Source organism: Gobio gobio, assembly GCF_949357685.1.
Source record: "Gobio gobio genome assembly, chromosome: 7".
Taxonomy (NCBI): domain Eukaryota; kingdom Metazoa; phylum Chordata; class Actinopteri; order Cypriniformes; family Gobionidae; genus Gobio; species Gobio gobio.
In genome coordinates, this window is record NC_137103.1 from 38,261,162 (window position 1) to 38,282,829 (window position 21,668).

Here is a 21,668-nt window from a genome sequence, read left to right on the forward strand (position 1 = left end):
GATGTCTGCCAAAGAGGTGCTGTGCGACAAGACTCAGGAGAAGCCAACACTCAGAGTGAGTGGAGTGAGCCCTCACTCTGAGGGGGCCCGGCATGCCTTGGGGCTAGTATCCACTGTGGGCCAACCTCTGTTTGGAGACAGCCTTTCGCTTTTGCTGACCTCCAAAGCCGACAAAGAGCAGGCAGTCCACGTAAACACGCAGGGAGTGAACTGCAAAGTGTGCTTCAGGCTGGCCTGAACTCAAGGCACAATGCACAGACCAAAATGCCTGCAGGTCCCCAACCCACTTGATGGAAGTTAGGAAGGTCAGGAGCACTGTCTTTAGAGACAGGATTTTAAGCTTGACTGATTCCAGCATCTCAAAGGGAGCTCTTTGCAGACCAGAAAGGATGAAAGAGAGATCCCAGGAGGGAATGAGGTGTTGCATGGGAGGATTTAGCAATATATATTTTCAAGGTGAAGGGGGACAGCCTCCACTCTAACCTCTCTTGCAGGAAGTATAGCACAGAGCTGATCGGGCATTTCCGGGGGTCTTCCACTCAGAACACCACTCAGCTAATAGATTCCACTTCAAAGCATAAGCTTGCCTAGTAGAGGGAGCTCTGGCTTGAGTGATAATGTCTACCAGCAGCCATATCACCCTGCAGCCCAAGACTGGTTTCCCACTGAAGCTAAGCAAGGCTGAGCCTGGTTAGTACCTGGATGGGAGACCAACTGGGAAAACCAGGTAGCTGCTGGTAGAGGTGTTAGTGAGGCCAGCAGGGGGTGCTCACCCTGTGGTCTGTGTGGGTCCTAACACCCCAGTATAGTGATTGGGACACTATACTGTAACAAGCACCGTCTTTCGGATGAGACGTTAAACCGAGGTCCTGACTCTCTGTGGTCATTAAAAATCCCAGGATGTCCTTCGATAAAGAGTAGGGGTGTAACCCCGGCATCCTGGCCAAATTTGCCCATTGGCCCCTCTCCATCATGGCCTCCTAATCATCCCCATATATACAGATTGGCTTCATCACTCTGTCTCCTCTCCACCAATCAGCTGGTGTGTGGTGGGCGTTCTGGCGCAATATGGCTGCCGTCGCATCATCCAGGTGGATGCTGCACATTGGTGGTGGTTGAGGAGATTCCCCCTTCTATATATGTAAAGCGCTTTGAGTGCCTAGAAAAGCGCTATATAAATGTAACAAATTATTATTATTATTATTATCACTGCCAGTGGTAGGCCACTTAAGTCCTCCACGTCCCATCCAAACCCTGTCCCTGAGAAAGAAGGTCCTTGCTCAGGGAACTCCACCAGGGAGGGGCTGTCGCAAGGAGCATCAGATCCGAAAACCATGTCCGGGTGGGCCAGTAAGGCGCAACCATCAAGACTTGCTCCTAATCCTCCCTGACCCTGCATAGTCTGTGCAAGCAGGCTCACTGGGTGAAATGCATATTTGCGTAGGTCCCAGGGCCAGCTGTGTACCAACGCATTCGTGCCGAGGAGTGCCTTGGTAGTAAAAGAGCAGGCAACAGAAGGACTCCTGGGTGGTTAAACAGGTCTACCTGTGCATCCCCAAATTGACTCCAGATAAGCTGGACCACCTGTGGATGGAGTTTCCATTCTCCTGGCAGCGTCAGCTGCACAATTGAGCTTGCCCAGAATGTGAATGGAACAACCTGAGCTGCTGCTGACACCCGAGGAGATGGCGGGCGAGTTGTGACATGCAACGTGAGCGCACACTGCCCTGGCGGATTATGTACGCAACCATCGCAATGTTGTCCGTGTGGGGCAAGCACGTGTTGTCCGCACAGACAACACTGTGATGGTTGCGTACATCAACCACCAGGTCAGGGTACGCTCACATCGAAACTGGCACAGGGCGGGTAGCACTGCCAGCAGCACTGCAACTCCAGGCAATTGGTATGCCACTGCAGTCAAGGTCCCATCCAGGAGCCCGAAGCGGCATGCCCATTGCATACAGCGCCCCAGCCCATTCTGGAGGCATCTGTTGTAACAACAATGTGCTTGGACACTTATTCTAGGGGCATTTCATCCCTTTCAGAAAGGAAAGATCTGACCAAGGGCTGAAAGTTCAGTGACAGATCGGTCTGATGGTCGCATGGAGTGTGCTGCAAACCAAACTTGAGGGTGAACGCATGTGAGGATGTTTCTACATTTTGAACGGGAGCTTGTGAAGGGCCCGGTTCAAGACTCGCAGATACAAGATTGGCCATAACCCTACGCCTTTCTTGGGTACAATGAAGTATGGGCTGTAAAAACGTGAGGAAGCAGTGCATCCTTGAAATGCTGACTGGCGAAAAAAGGGGGGGTGGGAGTGAGGAAGCAACACTTCACTCACTGTTAACCCACACCCGATATGGCCCAGAGACTGAGGAAACCAATCTTTTATTGAAAAAGAATCCACCCGGCCCTCCTCCAGAAGAAAGAGTTAAAGTGACATGTGAAGGCAGCAAACAATGCAAACTACGGACACACACCCGCAGCAGTGGGCAGAGAGTGATTGGGGGTTAGGAGCCTTGCTTAAGGGCAAATTCCTGCCTGTATAAAGAATTGAACCCACAACCTCCGTGTTACCAGTCAGCAGACCTGCACAATGCGCTGAATGTGCTTCCTCTTGTTATCCTCTCGTTAAAGATATCCTCTCGTTTGCAAGCTCTTTTAGGTAATTGAAATGCTCTCTGTGAGGCAACTGGAAAAGAGTGATTGCTGTACACAACCACTCGGCTCCATGCAAAAATCTGAATTAATGGATGTGGGCCGATATCTTATATATCCCATATGTACGAAGGAGTGGCCTGGCATACAAATTCAACTGGCTGTTTTTCTACAGCTCAGAGGTTATTGGGGCTCCAAAGTGAGACCCCATTTGTCAGTATTCGACATAACGTAGAACGTGACTGACAGACAGGGAACAAGCAGCATTAAAGGTGCTCTAAGCGATGTCACAAAAACAAGCTGCTGCAGGCTGCACCACAAAGCACAACAAACAGTGCTCCAGCCAATAGCTGACAAATTTCCACCCCTAAATCATTCTTGTCGGCTATTGGCTGGAGCACTGTTTGTTGTGCTTCGTGGTGCAGCCTGCACCTGCTTGTTTTTGTTGCAGTTTGTGGAGCTTAGGCGGACTACAGAGACCGCGTTTTTTTGCAGTATGTTCAGGGGACAGGCAGCTAGTGGATAGCGAGGAGATGTTTGTTGTATGTGACAAAAAAATGTTTGGCCTAAAAAAACGTGTGACATCGCTTAGAGCACCTTTAACATTATGTTAAACATCTTGTATGTTTCACAGAGGGGAAAAACATGCAGGTTTTGAACTATGCAAAATTGAGTAAATTTATTAATTAATTTTTTTGGGCGAACTATCCCTTTAAGCGAAAATGAATTTACAACTTTTATGTATTCCAGTTAAATGGAGGAGAACAACGAACAGAGATGAAGTAGATGCAGGTTATTCTTTAAAAAAAATATATATATATATATATATATAAACAACAAAACAAACTGCACATCTTCAAGACAACTAACACTGATTGTTTGAGAGTTCTTCTGTCTGTCAACAAGCATCAGCAAAGACCAATGAAGCATCTTATAGTACTGTACATCTAAAACACCAAATTTAAGTCATCAGCCAACTGAGTGCTACAAAAGCACTTTTTGTGAACTCCATAGGCATACACCGACATTTACGCTCCATTGTTTAATTAGAAAACAGGAACAAAAATAGCTGCTGGGAGACCTGCAGTGTTCAAATCCCACTGCTTATCGAAGTGAGGTGATTCATTCTCTGTCTGGGACCTGCTGGTTAATTAAAGCTGACTGTCCTCTAGAATTCTCCAGCCACCATTCAAGACCAGGTTAGGGATACAGACCGGCTAGGTCTTGAGCGTCATGGTTGCGGTTGTTGATTAGGCACACTGAAGGCTGGGAGAAATAGGTCTCATGGGAGAAATAAGTGTTTTGAGGTCAAAGCTGGGGTAATGGAGGGTTTCCTTTATATACATAACCTTGGTGTGGGAGTAGGGCCAAGGTGTTCCCTCTATGGGTGGCACCTTCAGTGTAACAGGGTTATCAATCATGATGTCCAGGGTTTACAACACAGTGAGGCCAAGTGGGGAAAATACTGAACGATCAGGGAACTGCTCTTCATTCAACTGTATTGTAAATCAAAATGACTAAACTGTGTTAAAGGGTTAGTTCACCCAAAAATGAAAATTCTGTCATTAATTACTTACCCTCCTGTCGTTCGACACCCGTAAGACCTCCGTTCATCTTCGGAACAGAAATGAAGATATTTTAGTTGAAATCTGATGGCTCCTAAAGGCTTCCATTGGCACAATGGCACGGTTCACTCTCAAGACCCTTAAAAGGTACTAAAGACGTCGTTACAAAGTCCATCTCACTACAGTGGTTCTAAAATAACTTTATGAATCGGCGATAATAGTTTTTGTGCGCAAAAAAACCCTAAATAACGATGATGATTTCAAAACAAGGCATCATGAAGCGTCGAAGCGTTATGAATCAGTGAGCCGAATCAGTGGTTTGAATCGCCAAATTTCAGCAGTTTGGCGGTTTGACACGCGATCCGAATCATCATTCGGCTCACTGATTCATAACGCTTCGAAGCTTCATGATGCATTATTTTGAAATCGTCATCACTATGTAAGTCGTTATTTAGGGGTTTTTTTGCGCACAAAAACTGTTGTCGCCGATTCATAAAGTTATTTTAGAACCACTGTAGTGAGATGGACTTTGTAACGACGTCTTTAGTACCTTTTAAGGGTCTTGAGAGTGAACCGTGCCATTGTGCCAATGGAGGCCTTTCAGAGCCATCAGATTTCAACTAAAATATCTTCATTTCTGTTCCGAAGATGAACGGAGGTCTTACGAGTGTCGAACGACATGAGGGTAAGTAATTAATGACAGAATTTTCATTTTTGGGTGAACTAACCCTTTAAGCTTAATCTAAATTTAGTCCAAGATGTTAATGTGGCCAAGTACAACTACATTTTGCTGTCACATTAAAAGGACAATTCACCCCAAAAAAAAGAAATTCATAGAACGTGTAACAAGAAATTGTTACACGTTATATGTAGTTACTAAAGTAATAACTATAAATAGTGCATAATTACATGCAACTAACCCTAAAACAAAACATAATCCTAACCCTATAGTAAGTGCAGTTAATTAATATTACTCAGTACTTAAATGTATGATTACACTAAAGCAAGGACTTTAAAAATATAGCTGCAAGCAGGAATTTTTTGGGGCCAAGCACAACAGAAGCAAACAAGGAAGCTAGCAGCAGACCAAATGCAAAAATGAGAAAATACATTTGGAGACAATTTTAAGCAAAAAGGTTGAAAACTCATAAATATATATTGTAGAGCCAATTTCATGTTTGGTTTAATTAAAGTGCCACCAAGTGGCGCAGCCCTACCACTTTTTGTGTGTCCTCAGAGTGCCCCCATACAAAAGAGTGTCAAATATGGTGAAAATATCTTATTTTCTTTTAGGAGTTATAGACATTTGTATTTATGACCATATAAAAAATAACCGGCCGATGACCCATAAGAAGTTTCATAACAATACGCTAATACGTTCATGAAATACAGCATTTTACTACAAAATTCTAAATGGCCGATAAGGAAAAATTGGATATCATTCCACTCAGCATGCCACCCCGAATCTAACGAGATTACTTTTAGGGTAAACTATTCAGGAGTTATAAGCAAAAAAGACCATTGTTCATATATTTTGACCAGTAGGTGGCGCTGTGCCAGAATGCTACATGTAGCCTCAGGTCATGCTTGGGATGACATCATTTTTGTCCGAATATTTTTGGTCTGAATATGCCAAACCTTTGCGGAGATATAACCTTATGTCCAATTTGGCGTACTTTTCATCAAATTTGTGCGTAATTTGACAACGGTTGGGTTTATCAAAAAGCTTTTGATACATTTTTGCCAGCATAGACTGAAGATGATCTGATTCCATTTTCATGAAAATCGGACTAACCATCTAGGAGGAGTTCGAAAAAGTATTTTGGAGGAAAATTTGGCGGGAAAATTGGTACTACCGAAAATGATGTCATAGGGTTCAATCGAATCGTCTTGAGCCAAAAAAATCTGAGTTTTTTTTGTAGCCCTTACGGCTCAAAAGTTTTTAGCAAAAACACAAGTGCAACTTTGGACAGTTGGTGGCGCTAGAGGGATTGAGTTAGAGACTCCAAATTACCTATGGTGACATTTCAGACTGTCCTCTATCTGTGTGCCAAATTTCATAACTTTCCCGCAAGCGGTTCTATGGGCTGCCAATGCCATAGACTCCCATGGTGGAATAATAATAAGAAGAAGAACGCCTTCGGTGCTTGGCACCTAATAAAGTGTAGCCAAATTCTGTTATTATTTACTTCCCATCATATCATTCTAAAACTGAGTTTCTTTCTTCTGTGGAACACTAAGATATTTTTTTAAGAATCTTTCAATTGTTTTTGTTCATATAATAGAAGTCAACTGGGTCCAAAGTTTTTTTTCTTAAGTCTAACTCTTTTCTAACGTCTAACATTTTAATCATTAACAAATAGCAACTATATAGTGTAAAAAATGCAAATTTACACTGTTTTGAACAGGCACGACATGATACTGTGTCAACAGATACATTCTTTCTGTGTTAATCTGCATTTTTGTCTTAACCAGAAATTAACATCACAAGCAAAAACACATTATCTTATTAGCATGTTCACAATACATTTACTATGTTCTGATCTCAAAATACAACAGAAAATTATACTACCAAGCAATCACAGCCTGGAAATAATATATAAAATCTGTAAAGAAATATGTATATGCAGTAATTGGTATGCTATTAAAGTAAAATTGCAAATCCTCTATAGTAAAGGTCAGGATTTAAACTACAATGAAACATTTATTATTTTTGAGAGATTCATATCTAGAGTCTGAATTTAAACTAATAACAAAAGTTTGCAGTAAGACAGTAAGTGCAAAACTTCAGACAAGAAATCTTTTACTTGCAAAACTTGCTTAAAGAATCCATTAGAATAGATGTAGTTCAATTATAACATAAGGGAATGCAAAGGCCTAATTAACATCAAGGTGGCCTTTGGAGAAGAGCTCAAGCAGACCCCATTAACCTTAACCATATAATGAAACACAACCAAATACAGAATAGCCACTGCTTCCAGTTTAAACATGTATTAGAAAGAAGTAGTTAGTATCTACCCACAACAGAAACATACAGATGTTAGTCATTTTAGATGCTGGCAATGCATAATTAATGTTTTTGCATTACAGAAATGATAATTATTATTTTATATAATATTTAGAATAGGGATATCCCCTTTATATAATTATATTACAATTAGAAGGGGACATACTTCTCATGAAAATAAAAAATATTAATGTAATCGTCCAAAAATTTTGCTTCATTTTATTTATGAAAAATATAATTTTCTTTCTCTCTTTTTTTGTCTGATTTTGGAGTGAAAAATGACATAGAAATTTCTTTTTGAGAGCCACGTAATCTGTTCAAAACTGAAGTGCTCTTTAAGGCAAACAATGTAACTATTCCATATATTTTTGTAGCTGTATAAACACTGACCTACCTTTTTTTTATTACAACACAATTTCATAAGTAGTAAGGGGGAAAAAATGAGTTTCCTTTCATTTCTGTCCAGGTTAGTGTTCATTTGTCTGCCATTTGTGGCACGACTCTTCAATAATAGTTCACATTATTTTTCTGAAAGCCATTGTGATTGAAGTCTATGATGAACTACACCTCCACCCACTTGCTGAGTTCTCTCTCTCGTTCACCCTATCCCACCCCCTGTAACCTTTGCCCCTCTCTGAGGAAATACAAAAGCCTTTCTTTACCTGATGGGATCACCTCATGGAAACCTGGCCCCAGAAATGTCATTAAATGCCAGTCTTTGGTCTTTATTTTTCCTCTTTTTTTGCACTGAATATTTTTCAAATGCTGTCTACCATGGGCACAATTGAAAAGCCATGTGAGAACAAAATGCAAGCTTTTCACCAGGATTACACTGTCGAATCTTAACCCAAATAGTGTGATGCATTAAAATGTATTTTTGGATATTAAATTCTATGTGACTCTGCTGAAGGCCTATTTTCACTGATGATCTCTCTCCCTCTGTGTAGGAAGATCTAAAAGTCAGGACTGTGTTTTAAAGGTAAGTGCCATTAGACTCTCTCCAGATACTGTCTTTTCTGTTATTATGGTATTATTAGCCATCAACAGTCCACTCTATTCTATGACTATTCAAACCCAATTCATAATTTCTCTGCAGCAATAAAATTATTAGCCATTTAATGTTTTCTTCATTAAAGTAAACCTAAAATGGTATTTGCAATCTCTTTTTTCTTTTGAATATCATGTACTGATACATCATGCAAAATAAATCCCCCGATTATTATCAAGCGAAATCGTAAAACAAACTGATGTGATCAAAATCAGGCCGAAACTAAGTTTGTTTTGGAGTTCCAAACAATTGAAGCTTGTTTTTGCCAATTTGCAATTCTGACTTTTTTTTCTCAGAATTGCGAGATATAAAGTCGCAACTGAGAGGTATAATGTCAGAATGGCGAGATATAAACTCACAATTCTGACTTTTTTTCTCACAATTCTGACTTTATAACTAACAATTGCGAGTTTATATTTCGCAATTCTGGCTTTATAACTCTCAATTGCGAATGCGATGTTTGATAACAGTTTGATATTGCTGCTCACGTATTTCGAACTTCGCTTTACCCCAAAACAAAGAACGCAAAAGAACTTCACCATGAGTATATCGGGGCCTTAAGACAAGCAACATGGCAAATAGAAAGGGTCAGTATTGATTTTTTGTTGACTTCAAAACTAATACTCACTGATTTAAAGTAAAATAAGAAGAACGTGTAAAAAAAACCCAGAAACCCTTGTGCTTATGCAAAGATATTAAGTGTATTATCGGAGTGTGTGGATATGTGAGTTATTTAGAAAGCATACTGATGTATATTGTGCATGTGCTAAATTGGGCTCACAAAATGGGGGAAGGCAAACTTTGCTATGTTCATTCCATTCAGTCTATTCATTCTCTGTTAAATTCATACCAGCTAGTCTGAGTGAAATCTAAATGTGGCTATTGCGTTCGGGTCGCCTGCAGCACATTTCTTGCACTCCCACAGAGCAGTGTGGCATTAGATGTGGCAGTCAGGCAATACTGAGGGTGTGCTGACGGTCGGGGGCGTTAGTGCCATTAAATCGCATGTCTGGTACCTGGAGGCAAGCAGGCGCTTGGCCATGTGGTTTATTCACGTCCACCGCCACGAGCTGCCATCCTCCAGACGCGTCCTCATGAAACATCTGCCACCAGGAGGAGAGATGGAGAGAGAGGGAAAGAATGAAGGAGAAAGGGAGGGACAATTGTTAACAAGTGTGAATGGACTGGCGGTTTGTCAGTTAACATGCAAAGTTAAGGTAAACAATCATTCTTAATGCCATCAAAATGCATATTTGATAACACAAATATAGCAAATAAATTAGGGGGAAAATAAGCAAAAGAGTTGGCTTCAAAGACAATTGACAATCTCAAAAACAAATGCCAATTATATTATAATTCTTCATCAACTTCATAACCATTTTATAAACACGGGCAAGGTCACAAGAAATTGACTTCATGATCCAGAGAGCATCTATTCACATTTCAGAATCTAAATGCACCATGACTTCACCATGACAGATACGAGGAGACAGCGGCGGAGACAGCTGGGACTAGAGGAGGGAGGTGATGCTATAGCAGGCACCTTGAATCTGGCAAACAACAGAGGCTACTCATATCCATATGTACACAGCCCAGAACTATCAGAAAGCTCTGTACTTGAAGCCTTTTTATCATCTGCCATTTGAAAATCAAATAAAACTGATTGTTTAGAAAACTAATAGCCCGCTCTCTTCAACAAACCACATAATTTGATATATTATTAATATCCATAGCACAAAAGGTGTGGGATGAGATGCACGTCTCGTCGATGTGCCGCATTAAAGGTTGCCTTACATTTTACAAATATCTATTGAGCTTCAGACATTTTGTGGCCCCCTCCCATTGTTCGCATCCCCACCCCCCAGGCACAAAAGTGAAAATCTGCCTATGGCTGTTCCACTTATGTCTGTCTTTTATCAGTTCAGAAGAATAGATAACCAATTAAACCCAAGAGAAATGACAGTCATTAAGCTCACAATGCCCCTTCAGCTCTGACAGATTAAAAAGGTTACCTACATAAATAGATATTTTAAAAGTTTCCCCTCATAGTCTTGTAATTATAACTTTGCCATTCATGTGGTAATCTTCTAAAGGGGTCTTATTGAATTATATTATTTTTTAAGAGAGTCACAAAAGGGATGGTGCAAATCTTGCCAAAGAGTATCATCAGGCCCCGGGAGAACCTTATTCTTTTTTATCTCTTTCAAATTAAAGGCATCATTCCAAGTCGTATTGTCTAACACTCAATAAAACCAAGGTTTACCCTAAGAGATTTTTCTTCAATAAGACATTTCAGCGTAATTAAAATTAAGACAAACAAAGGCTATTTGCTTTCAAGGTTACAACAATTTAATTTGTTAACTTAGGGTCATTTTTTTAAGTTTGGGTAGTCAGGGTTAGCGATTTCACACTGTACATTTATAAACCCTGGGTTCCCTTTCGAAAGGGAACTCTCGCTGCGTCTAGCTGACGCTATGGGGAACGCCCTCGGCGTGACTGGTGTCTGAAGCTACTATCGAATCACGGCAAAGTCTTTGACCGACGTCAGCCCATGACGTCATCAACGTGCGACCCGGAAGTATAAAAGGGCGCCGTGCCAACACATACACATCGTTCTCGTCTTCAGGGACTGTCTGTTTGAACTGCTATACGAGTTAAGGTAAAACAAATTCAATTATTAAATACACACAAGTGTGTATTTACTGCCTGGGATCAAGAGAATGCACAGTCAAGTTCATTTGAAGTTGTTTGTGTGTGAGTGTGAGCGGTTTTCAATCTGAGATCGCTCCACTCTAGTCTGGTTTTTTTTCCTGAGGGAAGAGAGCTTGGCATCTGGGACTGGATGATGCTGTCCCGCTCAAGCTGAGGCTGAGCGTTGGCATACATCATGGGTTCTCAGATGCAGCTCGCCGATCGTCGCGACGATCTGGCGGCTAACAAGACTAAACAGCAAGTGCTCTTAGGGATGGCTGGTGAGAGTGGTATGAATCCTCTCAGCCACCTTGACCGTGTGTGCTGAGCTGATGAATGTTATGGAACGTACTGCAGGCAGGCTGCGGCTGCCATGTTGGCGCGTTAGAGGAGAGATCGCTCGTGATAGATTGCACAATCGATTTCTCCTTGGCCATAAACCATCAGCTCAGATGAGCCTTCCATTCCTTCTTGATCTTCTTACAGAGATCGAGGGGGCATGGAAGAATCCATATTCGACCCAATGTTCATCAGCATCAGCGTTTCAACTTCGCTGATGTCGAGGGGATAGGGGAATATGGATATGTGTTGAGGCTACCGACTGGCGAGGAAAGTTTGCAAACTTTTCTCGCGTTTCGTGGGCATCAACACTGAAGAGCTCAAACTCTGCCTCTCTAAATCACGTTGTGCTTTAATGGCAGGGGCATACACTGCAGCAGGTCAGGCTGGTGCTGCTTTTCACACCATGGCGGTGTTTCAGGCGTACCAGGCGGACCTGCTGGAGGATCTCGACCAGGGGGCCGGGCTGTCCCCTGAGGCGGTTGCTGAGCTGCGCCGCACCACAGATCTTTTTCTCCGGGCCACCAAGCAGACTGCTGCTGCTATCGGCCGCTCTAGGGCGGCTATGGTGGTCACGGAGAGGCATCTGTGGCTGAGCCTGGCTGATATCGGGGAGAAAGAGTAGGGAAACTTTCTCCTCGATTCGCCGGTTTCGCCTACTGAACTTTTCGGCACCTCCGTTGAGGCGGTGGTTGGAAAGTTCAGGGAGGCGAAGGCGCGCTCAGCGGCATTTAAGAGCATGCATACCGCTGAGATGCGCGCCCCCACCCAGGCAGGCGGGACCTGGTCCTTCACGGTCTGAGGACCGTAGGCAGGACCAGAGGGCAGCGTTTTTGTGCGTTTTACTAAAAATATGTATTTCTTACAGACCCCGGGTTCCTGTATAGAGTTGGGTATTCATCATTCCCCTGCTTAGTTAGGCTTTAACACAGCACCATTATCTGGGCTGTGTATGTGAGCGTATGTTGGCTTTCCCTGGTTGGTCAAGATGGCGCCATATAGGCCACCGCTTATGGTTATCAGAAGATGGGCCTCCTCTCATTTTGAGAGTAGTGTTTAGGCCGCCGCTCTTTCTTTGAAATGTTTGCGGATTACTAGGCGGTAGCACACTTTTCTGATAGAATGTAGTGTTTGTCTACCGCTTAGGGTTACTATGTGTCTTCGGTTCCCTAAGCCACTGCAGGTTGGATTAGTTTGTCTCTGTTACGACTGATCGCTACGGCGTCAGTTGGTATGTGGATGAAGGAGGCGCGTTGCTGAGGCACCGTCACCTTTTGTTGTACACCACTTAGATCGGAGGCCTCCTCTCATTGAGAGTCGTTGGTTTTAATAGCAGTCAGTTTGTTTGTCTGGCAGTTATTTCTCGTTTTTGCGAAACTCGTACAGCTTGTAGGCTTTTACAAGCCTCCCTGGAACGGGTCCCCATAGTAATGGGTAGCTATCATGTGTTAGGCCTCAGCAGGCCTCCATGAAAACGAGCCGTAGGGTCTAATATTACTACAACCCACATTTTGCAAATATGTCTGTCCCAGTTAGCAGGAAGGATTGCACCGTTTTCAAGAGTAAACGGTGACAGTGGTAGGCCTTATCAGGCCTCTAGTAAGGCAGGTGACAATGCTTATGCATCAAGGTACTACTAGCCTAGCTGGCTATCAGGTTAAAAAGGGGTAAATACGCTCTCCTGAAGGTCGGCTGTCAATTGTAGGCCTCAATAGGCCTCTTGAACAAGGCGCATTATCAGTTGGAAGGCCTCAACCAGGCCTCACTGGAGGTATGTACCGATGTGCGCATCAGGACAGCTAGCCTGGAGGCTATCAGGTTGTAGGCCTCATCAGGCCTCCCCGAAGGCCCGCTGGTAGTTGTAAGGCCTTACTAGGCCTCCCTGAGGGTGAGCTATCAGGTTGTGATCACTACCAGAGGCAGGTTGTAGGCCTCATCAGGCCTCCCTGAAGGCCTGCTGTCAACCCTAAGACCTTACTAGGCTTTCCTGAGGGTGAGTTCCCAGATTGTGGTCACTCTCAGAGGCAGGTTGTAGGCCTCATCAGGCCTCCCTGAAAGCCTGCTGTTAATTCTAGGCCTTAATAGGCCTCCCTGACTCGAACAAGGTAGTAGGCCCATCAGGCCTCCCTAAGGTGTTCCTGGGATCCAGTCATCTGAAACAGTTAGCACGCATTGCAAACAGGTAGCAGGCCTCTCCAGGCCTCCCTAAAGGCTGGTTATCAGGTAGTAGGCCTTAATAGGCCTCCCTTGAGGGCGAGTTCCTTAAACAGGATGCTCGAAAAGCCTGCGTAGCTTGACTGTCGAGTCCCAGATTGTGGTCACTCGAACGAGGTAGTAGGCCCCATCAGGCCTCCCTAAGATGTTCCTGGGACCCAGTCATCTGAAACAGTTAAAACGCATTGCAAACAGGTAGCAGGCCTCTCCAGGCCTCCCTAAAGGCTGGTTATCAGGTAGTAGGCCTTAATAGGCCTCCCTTGAGGGCGAGTTCCTTAATCAGGATGCTCGAAAAGCCTGCGTAGCTTGACTGTCGAGTCCCAGATTGTGGTCAATCGAACGAGGTAGTAGGCCCCATCAGGCCTCCCTAAGGTGTTCCTGGGACCCAGTCATTTGAAACAGTTAGCACGTATTGCAAACAGGTAGTAGGCCTCTCCAGGCCTCCCTAAAGGCTGGTTATCAGGTAGTAGGCCTTAATAGGCCTCCCTTGAGGACGGGTTCCTTAAACAGGATGCCCGACTAGCCTGCGTAGCTTGACTGTCAAGTAGTAGGCCTCCATTAGGCCTCCTTGAGAAAACAAGGGTAACCTCAGCAGGCGGTATTGCTGTCAGGTAGTAGGCCTCACTAGGCCTCCCTGAGGACAGAGTCCCGAGCCAGGACGCTTGGGTTTCCAGCATGGCTTGCGGTTAGGTAGTAGGCCTCTATAGGCCTCCCTGGAATACCCGCTATCAAGTAGTAGGCCCACAGGGCCTCCTTGAAGGTGAAGTTCCTGAGCTAGGCACTTTGATTACCAGTTCTTTGTGAGAACTTGTGGTAGTTGGGCCTACAGCTGGAGGTTACTCGCCAGGCAGGCTCAGCTGCTCCCCTCAATGAGGGTCGTCTATGAGTGCTCAGCCACCTGAGCCTGGTCAGACGGTCGTATGCCTCTCATGAGGCCTCCCTGTTAGATCAGTCATTAGGCCCTTTCGGCCTCCCTACTGCTTTGAAACATAAGCACCTGGTAGATCCTTGATCCTTGAGTAGTGCTGCTTGATCTTACAGCCGCTTACGATACCGTTTGGCACCGCGGACTCCACCTAAAGCTACTAAAGATCATTCCCGACCGGCACATGGTGAAGTTCATCATTGAGATGGTGACGAACCGCAGCTTCACCTTAAAGACAAGTGACGGTCAATGCAGCAGGCTCAGAAGGCTGAGGAATGGTGTTCCGCAGGGATCTGTCCTTGCACCGATGTTATTCAATATCTACATCCATGACCTACCGGAAACAACATCCCGGAAATATGATTACGCTGACGACCTGGCCATTATGATGAGACAACAAACATGGGAGCAGATACAGGCCAGCCTAAACCAGGACATGGACACCTTGGCAGCCTACCTGCGTGAGTGGCGTTTACAACTTAGCATCGGCAAGACAGTTGTAGCAGCCTACCACCTGAACAACAGTGAGGCCAGACGGGAACTGGACATATTCGTTAATAACAAGCGTCTTGAGTTCCAGCAAGCCCCACGGTACCTTGGCGTACGCCTGGATAGATCTCTAACATTCAAACAACACCTTGAAGAAGTGACGGCCAAAGTGTCATCAAGGGTGGCAATAATTCGACGTCTCGCTGGTACTAGCTGGGGTGCAACTGCCAAGGTGCTTCGAATATCAACAGTAGCCCTCGTCTTCTCCACAGCTGAATACTGTGCCCCAGCCTGGTCCAGAAGCCCACACGCCAGGAAAGTCGACACTGCCATAAACACCGCCCTTCGGACTATAACTGGCTGCCTGAATTCTACCCCTGTCTACCATCTGCCAACACTAGCAGGAATTGCCCCGGCCGGCCTCCGACGAGAGGCTGCTACCCTTGCTCTTGCAAGGAAAGCCCAAAGATGCAACTGGCATATCCTGCACAATACCACCACAACAGCACTACCTCCTCATAGACTGAAGTCCCGCCACCCGTACAACAAGGCGGCACAAGACCTGCTCAGGTCCATCCCTGAGGACCTGTCTACAGAGGCATGGCTCGCGGCAGCTTGGAAGCAGGAGTGGGAGTCAGCAGGACCCTCACGAATCCACCGTTACATCTTTGATCCTGGAGGCGGTCTTGAAGGAGAGGATCTGCCACGTCGGCAATGGACTCTGCTAAACCGCCTGCGAACTGGGGTGGGACGTTACAAAGCATCAATGAGGAAGTGGGGCCTGGAGGACAGAGCAGTGTGTGAGTGTGGGGAGCCAGAACAGACCGCTGAGCACATAATCACCACCTGTCCACTGTATAAACCACCTTCGGAGGCCGGCCTCTTCGACGTGGGACCTGAGATGAGAACGTGGCTGAGTTCTACTGAGCTGGACATTTGATGACGACACACGAAAGAAGAAGAAGAAGATCCTTGATTTGAGCAGGCAGACTCCCCTCGATAGCAAGGATTGAAAAGCACTACGCTGAGTATTGCTCTCTTGGATAACCCGTCTCTGAGTTCCGGGCTAAGTAGGACTGCCAGTGTTGCAGTCCCTTAGCTTGGACGCCCCTTGGGCACCATCCAGAGGCTCTGTTTTGAACAGACAGGGTTGGCTAAACCGAAGTGTCCATAACACTTAGGGCACCAGGTCAGGCCTCCCTGGTGGCACTCGGGATAACTTTTTTCCCGAGTAGTGACTGGCTGGGGTTCCTTCGGGTCCCCTAGCCACATTCCCTTAAAGGGACCCCTTCGGTGGAAGTAGTGGTCCCGGGCCTTCGAGCAGTCTGGATGGAACCCCACGCAGTGCGTTAGGGCTCCGTTTAGTTTTATAGCTTGGGCTATGACCGTAGGGAGTGCTGTCACTGTCAGCCCAGGGACCTGAGGGGGAATCGCTCAGGTTTTTCTATGAATTACTTGTGTTGACAGTTGTCACTGCCAATGGGCAGACACTCCCCTCGGCATGGCGGCGTTGGTATATCCTTCCCCATAGCGTCAGCTAGACGCAGCGAGAGTTCCCTTTCGAAAGGGAACGTCTAAGGTTACGTATGTAACCTCTGTTCCCTGAGAACAGGGAACGAGCGCTGCGTCGCGTTGCCATGCTTCAGGGCCTATCTGCCATACAGTCCCTTCAGACGAGAAGATGTGTATGTGTTGGCACGGCGCCCTTTTATACTTCCGGGTCGCACGTTGATGACGTCATGGGCTGACGTCGGTCAAAGACCTTGCCGTGATTCGATAGTAGCTTCAGACACCAGTCACGCCGAGGGCGTTCCCCATAGCGTCAGCTAGACGCAGCGCTCGTTCCCTGTTCTCAGGGAACAGAGGTTACATACGTAACCTTAGACGTTATCTTCATTCTTTGCATATTTATGCGGTCACAATAACATTGTGACCTGCTTTAGTAAACATGTGTCCAAAATTGTATACAAATGTTACTATGACAGTACCAATGTAAACTTGTTTGAATAAACCTGCTTTTTGTATTACAAATGGATAAAAAAAGATATTGTGAATTAACTTTCAAAATAGTAACAGACTCTGTAAATTTAACCTGATGTTTCCAATATTTCATAACAGGAAAGACACATTCCTAAGATATTTCCCCCAGTGAAGTTTTAGCCCCCCAAATAAGCCTAAACTAGACCAAGAGCAGCATTATACCGTTTTCGCTGCAGACATTATAGATAAGGAATCAACTCAAAGTTTTGTAAATGGAAATGGGCTTGGAAAAATATGTTTTACTGAAAACAATTCAAATTTGTGTCCCTCAGAATGACATTTGCCTTATTGCTTTTAAAAAGTTTTACTGTAGATTTGCAGAAGAACCGTATTCCATCCTAAAACCTGTGGCCATCCTTTTCTCATTTCCTAATAATTAATTTTATAGTAGTATGGTATTCTTTGGTATAGTGGAGTCTTGTGAAACCTGTCAAGAACATGTAAAGTTCACTACCATTTAAAAGTTTAGGTTCAGTAAGATTTTTTTTAATCCTTTTTTTAATTTTTTTATTCAGCATGGATGCATTAAATTGATTGAAAGTGACAGTAAAGACTTACATTGTAACAAGTGCTGTTTTTTTAAAACTTTATATTCATCAAATAATCCTAAAATAAAAGTTTATTATGGTTTCCACAAAAATATTAAGCAACAAAACATTTTCAACACTGATGATAACAATTTTACAATATTATTGTTTTTACTTTAGAGACTTAAAAAACATTAAAAAAAAATCTTGCAGATCCCAACTTTTGAACAGTAGTGCATGTAAAGCTTCTATTTTTAACAAATATATATTATTATTAAAATTAAGTATTTATACTTCATAGCATTATTTATATTCTGAAAAATATAAGATGATTTTCATTGATTTATTCCCGTAACAAAAATAAGATTTATTTTGGATTATAGTAATGATAATTTCAAGGGTCCCTGGTTTTCTTCATGATTTGTTATTTTCTTAGTTTCATTTTGAGGTGACATATGCATCAGATATTTCTTCATGAGATTTACCCCACTAAAGCAGTGCTGGAATAAATGTTGTGTGCTATAACCACTCTTTTTCCAGAGAGCACTTCTACAACCATAAGACTTGAATAACGGTGGTCAGGTCACTCCTGTGCTGCCAAAAAAGCTGCCAGGTCCACTCATGCCAACCTCCAAGGCTCTGCTCCAGGACTGGCTCTGGCACTGTGACTGGCACAGTCAGGGAGACACTATGCCTCAGTTCACACAATTACACACACAACTTTTCACACCACGCCCCCGCTCCAGATTTTCTGTGCATTTGCACCATTAGCTTGGTTAGTGTGAATTTCTCACCAAACATTAGGTAGGCGATGGTTGTATAAAATCAACAAGACAGGTTTCCCCACAGGAGAGCTTTGCAGGCAGGAAAGCAAGAGCATTTAGGGTTAATTGATTCTTTCTATCCTTTCAGTTGATCAGTCACATCAAATCCAAGCTGAATGACACATTCTCTGTCTTTTCCTCTCTTTCAGCCTGCTGCGCATTCAGCCACGTTCCCCTATGACTCACCCTAGAGTCTGCCAGCCGCCCAATCAGATCTCTCTGTGCCGTTCGGGGCCCCCACCTGACAAGCAGCCAAATTTATTAAAAAAAACAGCTTGCTGTTGGTGTATCCTGCCTGCTGAAGGCCAGGGAAGCCAGACTCACAGCCTCCAGGGAATTATGGGAAGAATTCCTTCAGATGTCTGTGTTGGTGTGTATCGGTCTGTGCTTAATAATCATAAATGCTGATTTTGATATTTTTGCTTTGTTTGGTTTAATTACATCTGCCCATATATATTTTGAAAAGAGGGATGATCAAAGAGATTAACAAATGTTGAAAATTAATCATATACTAAAGCTGGCTTTTGTGCAGATGTGCGTAAGTGTGTTTGCATTTACTGTACCTGTGTAGTAGCTGTTGACGTGGTGCTGCTCCGGGACCCCCACATTTGCTGGAACTGCACTCTGATCTCAGCAAAAGTTTCAATAATCACAGCGATGAACACATTCTGGGAACACAAGCAAATGAAATGAATGAATGCCCATAAATTATAATTTTATTAAATACTTGTGGTTGTAGACTGGCATGTACGTGAAAAGTCTGAATACAGATCTGTGTTGATGATAAAATGCATACAATATATCATATATAACATATCAGAACTGTTGCCTTTGAATTCAAACCTCAAGTATTTCCTTATTTGGTAATTGATAGCCACAGATTCTTTTAGCAGAGCTTCCATTCTATTCATCAAAGATTCCTGAAAAAAGAATCATGGTTTCCACACAAAAAATACGCAGAACGTCTCGGTTATGTATGTAACCCTCGTTCCCTGAGGAGGGAACGGAGACGTAACGTTAGTGACTAACGAATGGGGGTTTCGCTTAGAAGCCAATTACCTTCGAGGAGTCTAATGGCCATGCCATGGACATGCGGAATTTGCATGCGTAACTCCGCCCCACAGCATGGGTATATAAGGAAGTATGCTGGCAACATCACATTATGTTATCTGCCGCGGAGCCAAGACTGAACTCGCGGCCGTTCCAGCAGTACAGCGGATGTGGCAAAGGGACGTTACGAGGGTTACATACGTAACCGAGACGTTCCCTTTCGTTCAGTCACTACGACGTAACGTTAGTGACTAACGAATGGGGGTCCCAATACAGTGACGCCACTCGGCTGTCTTCCAGTGCCCTGCGTAAGTGTGAGTACCCTGTCGTAAGACTAGTACGGACGAAGGACTCCCACTTATCACAGGAATACCAAGCTACACTGGGAAGTATATTCCAGTGGAGATATGCCAAAATGCCTACCCGTAGGGAGGACTTAGAGAGTACACATATGACCCACTGAGGGCTGCATATGGAGAACTCTGGGGTACCAGCAGAAGGTGGATTTTTAACCCCAGTGGTGGCAGGGACTTACTGGTGTCGGCATCGACAGTGCTGGAGGAACTCAGGGCTTTCGGGAAGCTCACCTGAGGAGAATATTGCACGTATCCAATCCGTGGAGTGGAATGGCGAGCAAGCGAAGACACCTGAGCATAGTCCATTACCGGCCACTAGTGGAGGCGAGTACATAGTCAGACACAGACTCCACTCGGAGATTGTAGAATCTGGCGAGTGTGTCAGGTGTCGCCCAGCCTGCAGCTCTGCAGATGTCTGTTAGCGAGGCGCCATGCGCTAGAGCCCAAGAGGAGGCCACACTCTGGGTGGAGTGGGCCCTAACCCCAAGGGGACATGGTCGACCCTGCTGCTGGTAAGCCAAAACAATGGTGTCCACTATCCAGTGAGACAGCCTTTGCTTTGAGAGAGCTCTTCCCTTCCGCTCTCCACCATAACAGAAAAAGAGCTGGTCTGAGGTCCTTAAACACTGCGTTCTGTCTACGTAAGTGCGGAGAGCGCGTACTGGACAGAGCAATGCCAAGGCTGGGTCTGCCCCCTCCAAGGACAGCGCTTGCAGGTTCATCACCTGGTCTCTGAACGGAGTGGTGGGAACCTTGGGCACATATCCGGGCCGGGGTCTCAGGATCACGTGAGAGTTAGCCGGCCCGAACTCCAGGCACGCTTCGTCAACTGAAAATGCCTGCAGGTCCCCTACCCTCTTGATGGAGGCCAATGCGATCAGGAGCGCGGTCTTCATAGACAAGAACTAAAGATCGACTGACCGCAAAGGCTCAAAGGGAGGCCTCTGCAGAGCATCTAAGACTACTGAGAGGTCCCAAGAGAGTACGAGGGGAGAGTGAGGAGGATTTAGTCTCCTGGCTCCCCTCAGTAACCTGATGACCAGGTTGTGTTGACTTACCTTTTTGTTTTCCAAGAGGTCGTGGAGGGCAGATATTGCGGCCACATAAACTTTAAAGGTGGAGGGAGACAGCCTTCGCTCCAACCCTTCTTGGAGGAATGAGAGCATGGACCCGATCGGGCATTTCCAGGGGTCTTCTTGGCGGGAAGAACACCAGGTGACGAAGAGGTTTCACTTCAACGCATAGGCATGCCGAGTGGACTCTGCCCTAGCGGAAGTGATGGTAACCACCACCGGAGGTGGTAGGGTACTCAAACCTGCCACGTCCCGCCCAGGAGCCACACGTGGAGGTTCCAGGGCTTGGGACGCGGGTGCCAGAGGGTGCCCCATCTCTGAGTGAGGAGGTCCTTCCTCAGAGGGATAGGCCAGGGAGGGGCTGTCGCAAGGAGTAAGAGTTCCGAGAACCAGGTCTTGCCGTGGCGGCATCTGTTGACACAACAACATGCCTGGAAACTCGTTCTAAGGGCGCACCAGCCCGTAGAAAACTGAGGTTCGACCACGGGGTGAGTGCCCTGAAGGCAGGCCCGAGTTACTAGGACCCAGAGCGTGCCAGACCGCCATGCCCATCTCGGGACTCGATCGCGAAGCCAGTGCTGAAGCGGTCTCAAATGAAGCAATCCGAGCGGCATCACCGCGGCTGCAGATGCCATATGCCCCAGGAGCCTCTGAAACAGTTTCAGTGGAACCGCACTCTTGCTCTCGATTTGACGGAGGCAAAGCTGGTAAGCTGCGCACATGGCGACCGAGTCGATATCCATACCGAGGAAAGAGATCCTCTGCACGGGGCAAAGTTTGCTCTTCTCCCAGTTGACCCGAAGGCCCAGACGGGCTAAGTGCAGGAGCACTAGGTCTCTGTGTTCGCACACCTGCTCTCGA

General features: G+C 45.1%; 1 protein-coding gene across 1 annotated transcript in view; it reads right to left on the bottom strand.

Moving 5' to 3' along the window:
- The window catches only part of nalcn (sodium leak channel, non-selective), a 115,249-nt gene that overhangs the window by 76,458 nt on the left and 17,123 nt on the right, over positions 1-21,668 (bottom strand). Inside the window, 2 exon segments of the mRNA XM_079821184.1 lie at positions 9,296-9,382; positions 18,892-18,996. Of these exon segments, the coding sequence (XP_079677310.1) occupies positions 9,296-9,382; positions 18,892-18,996 (192 nt within the window).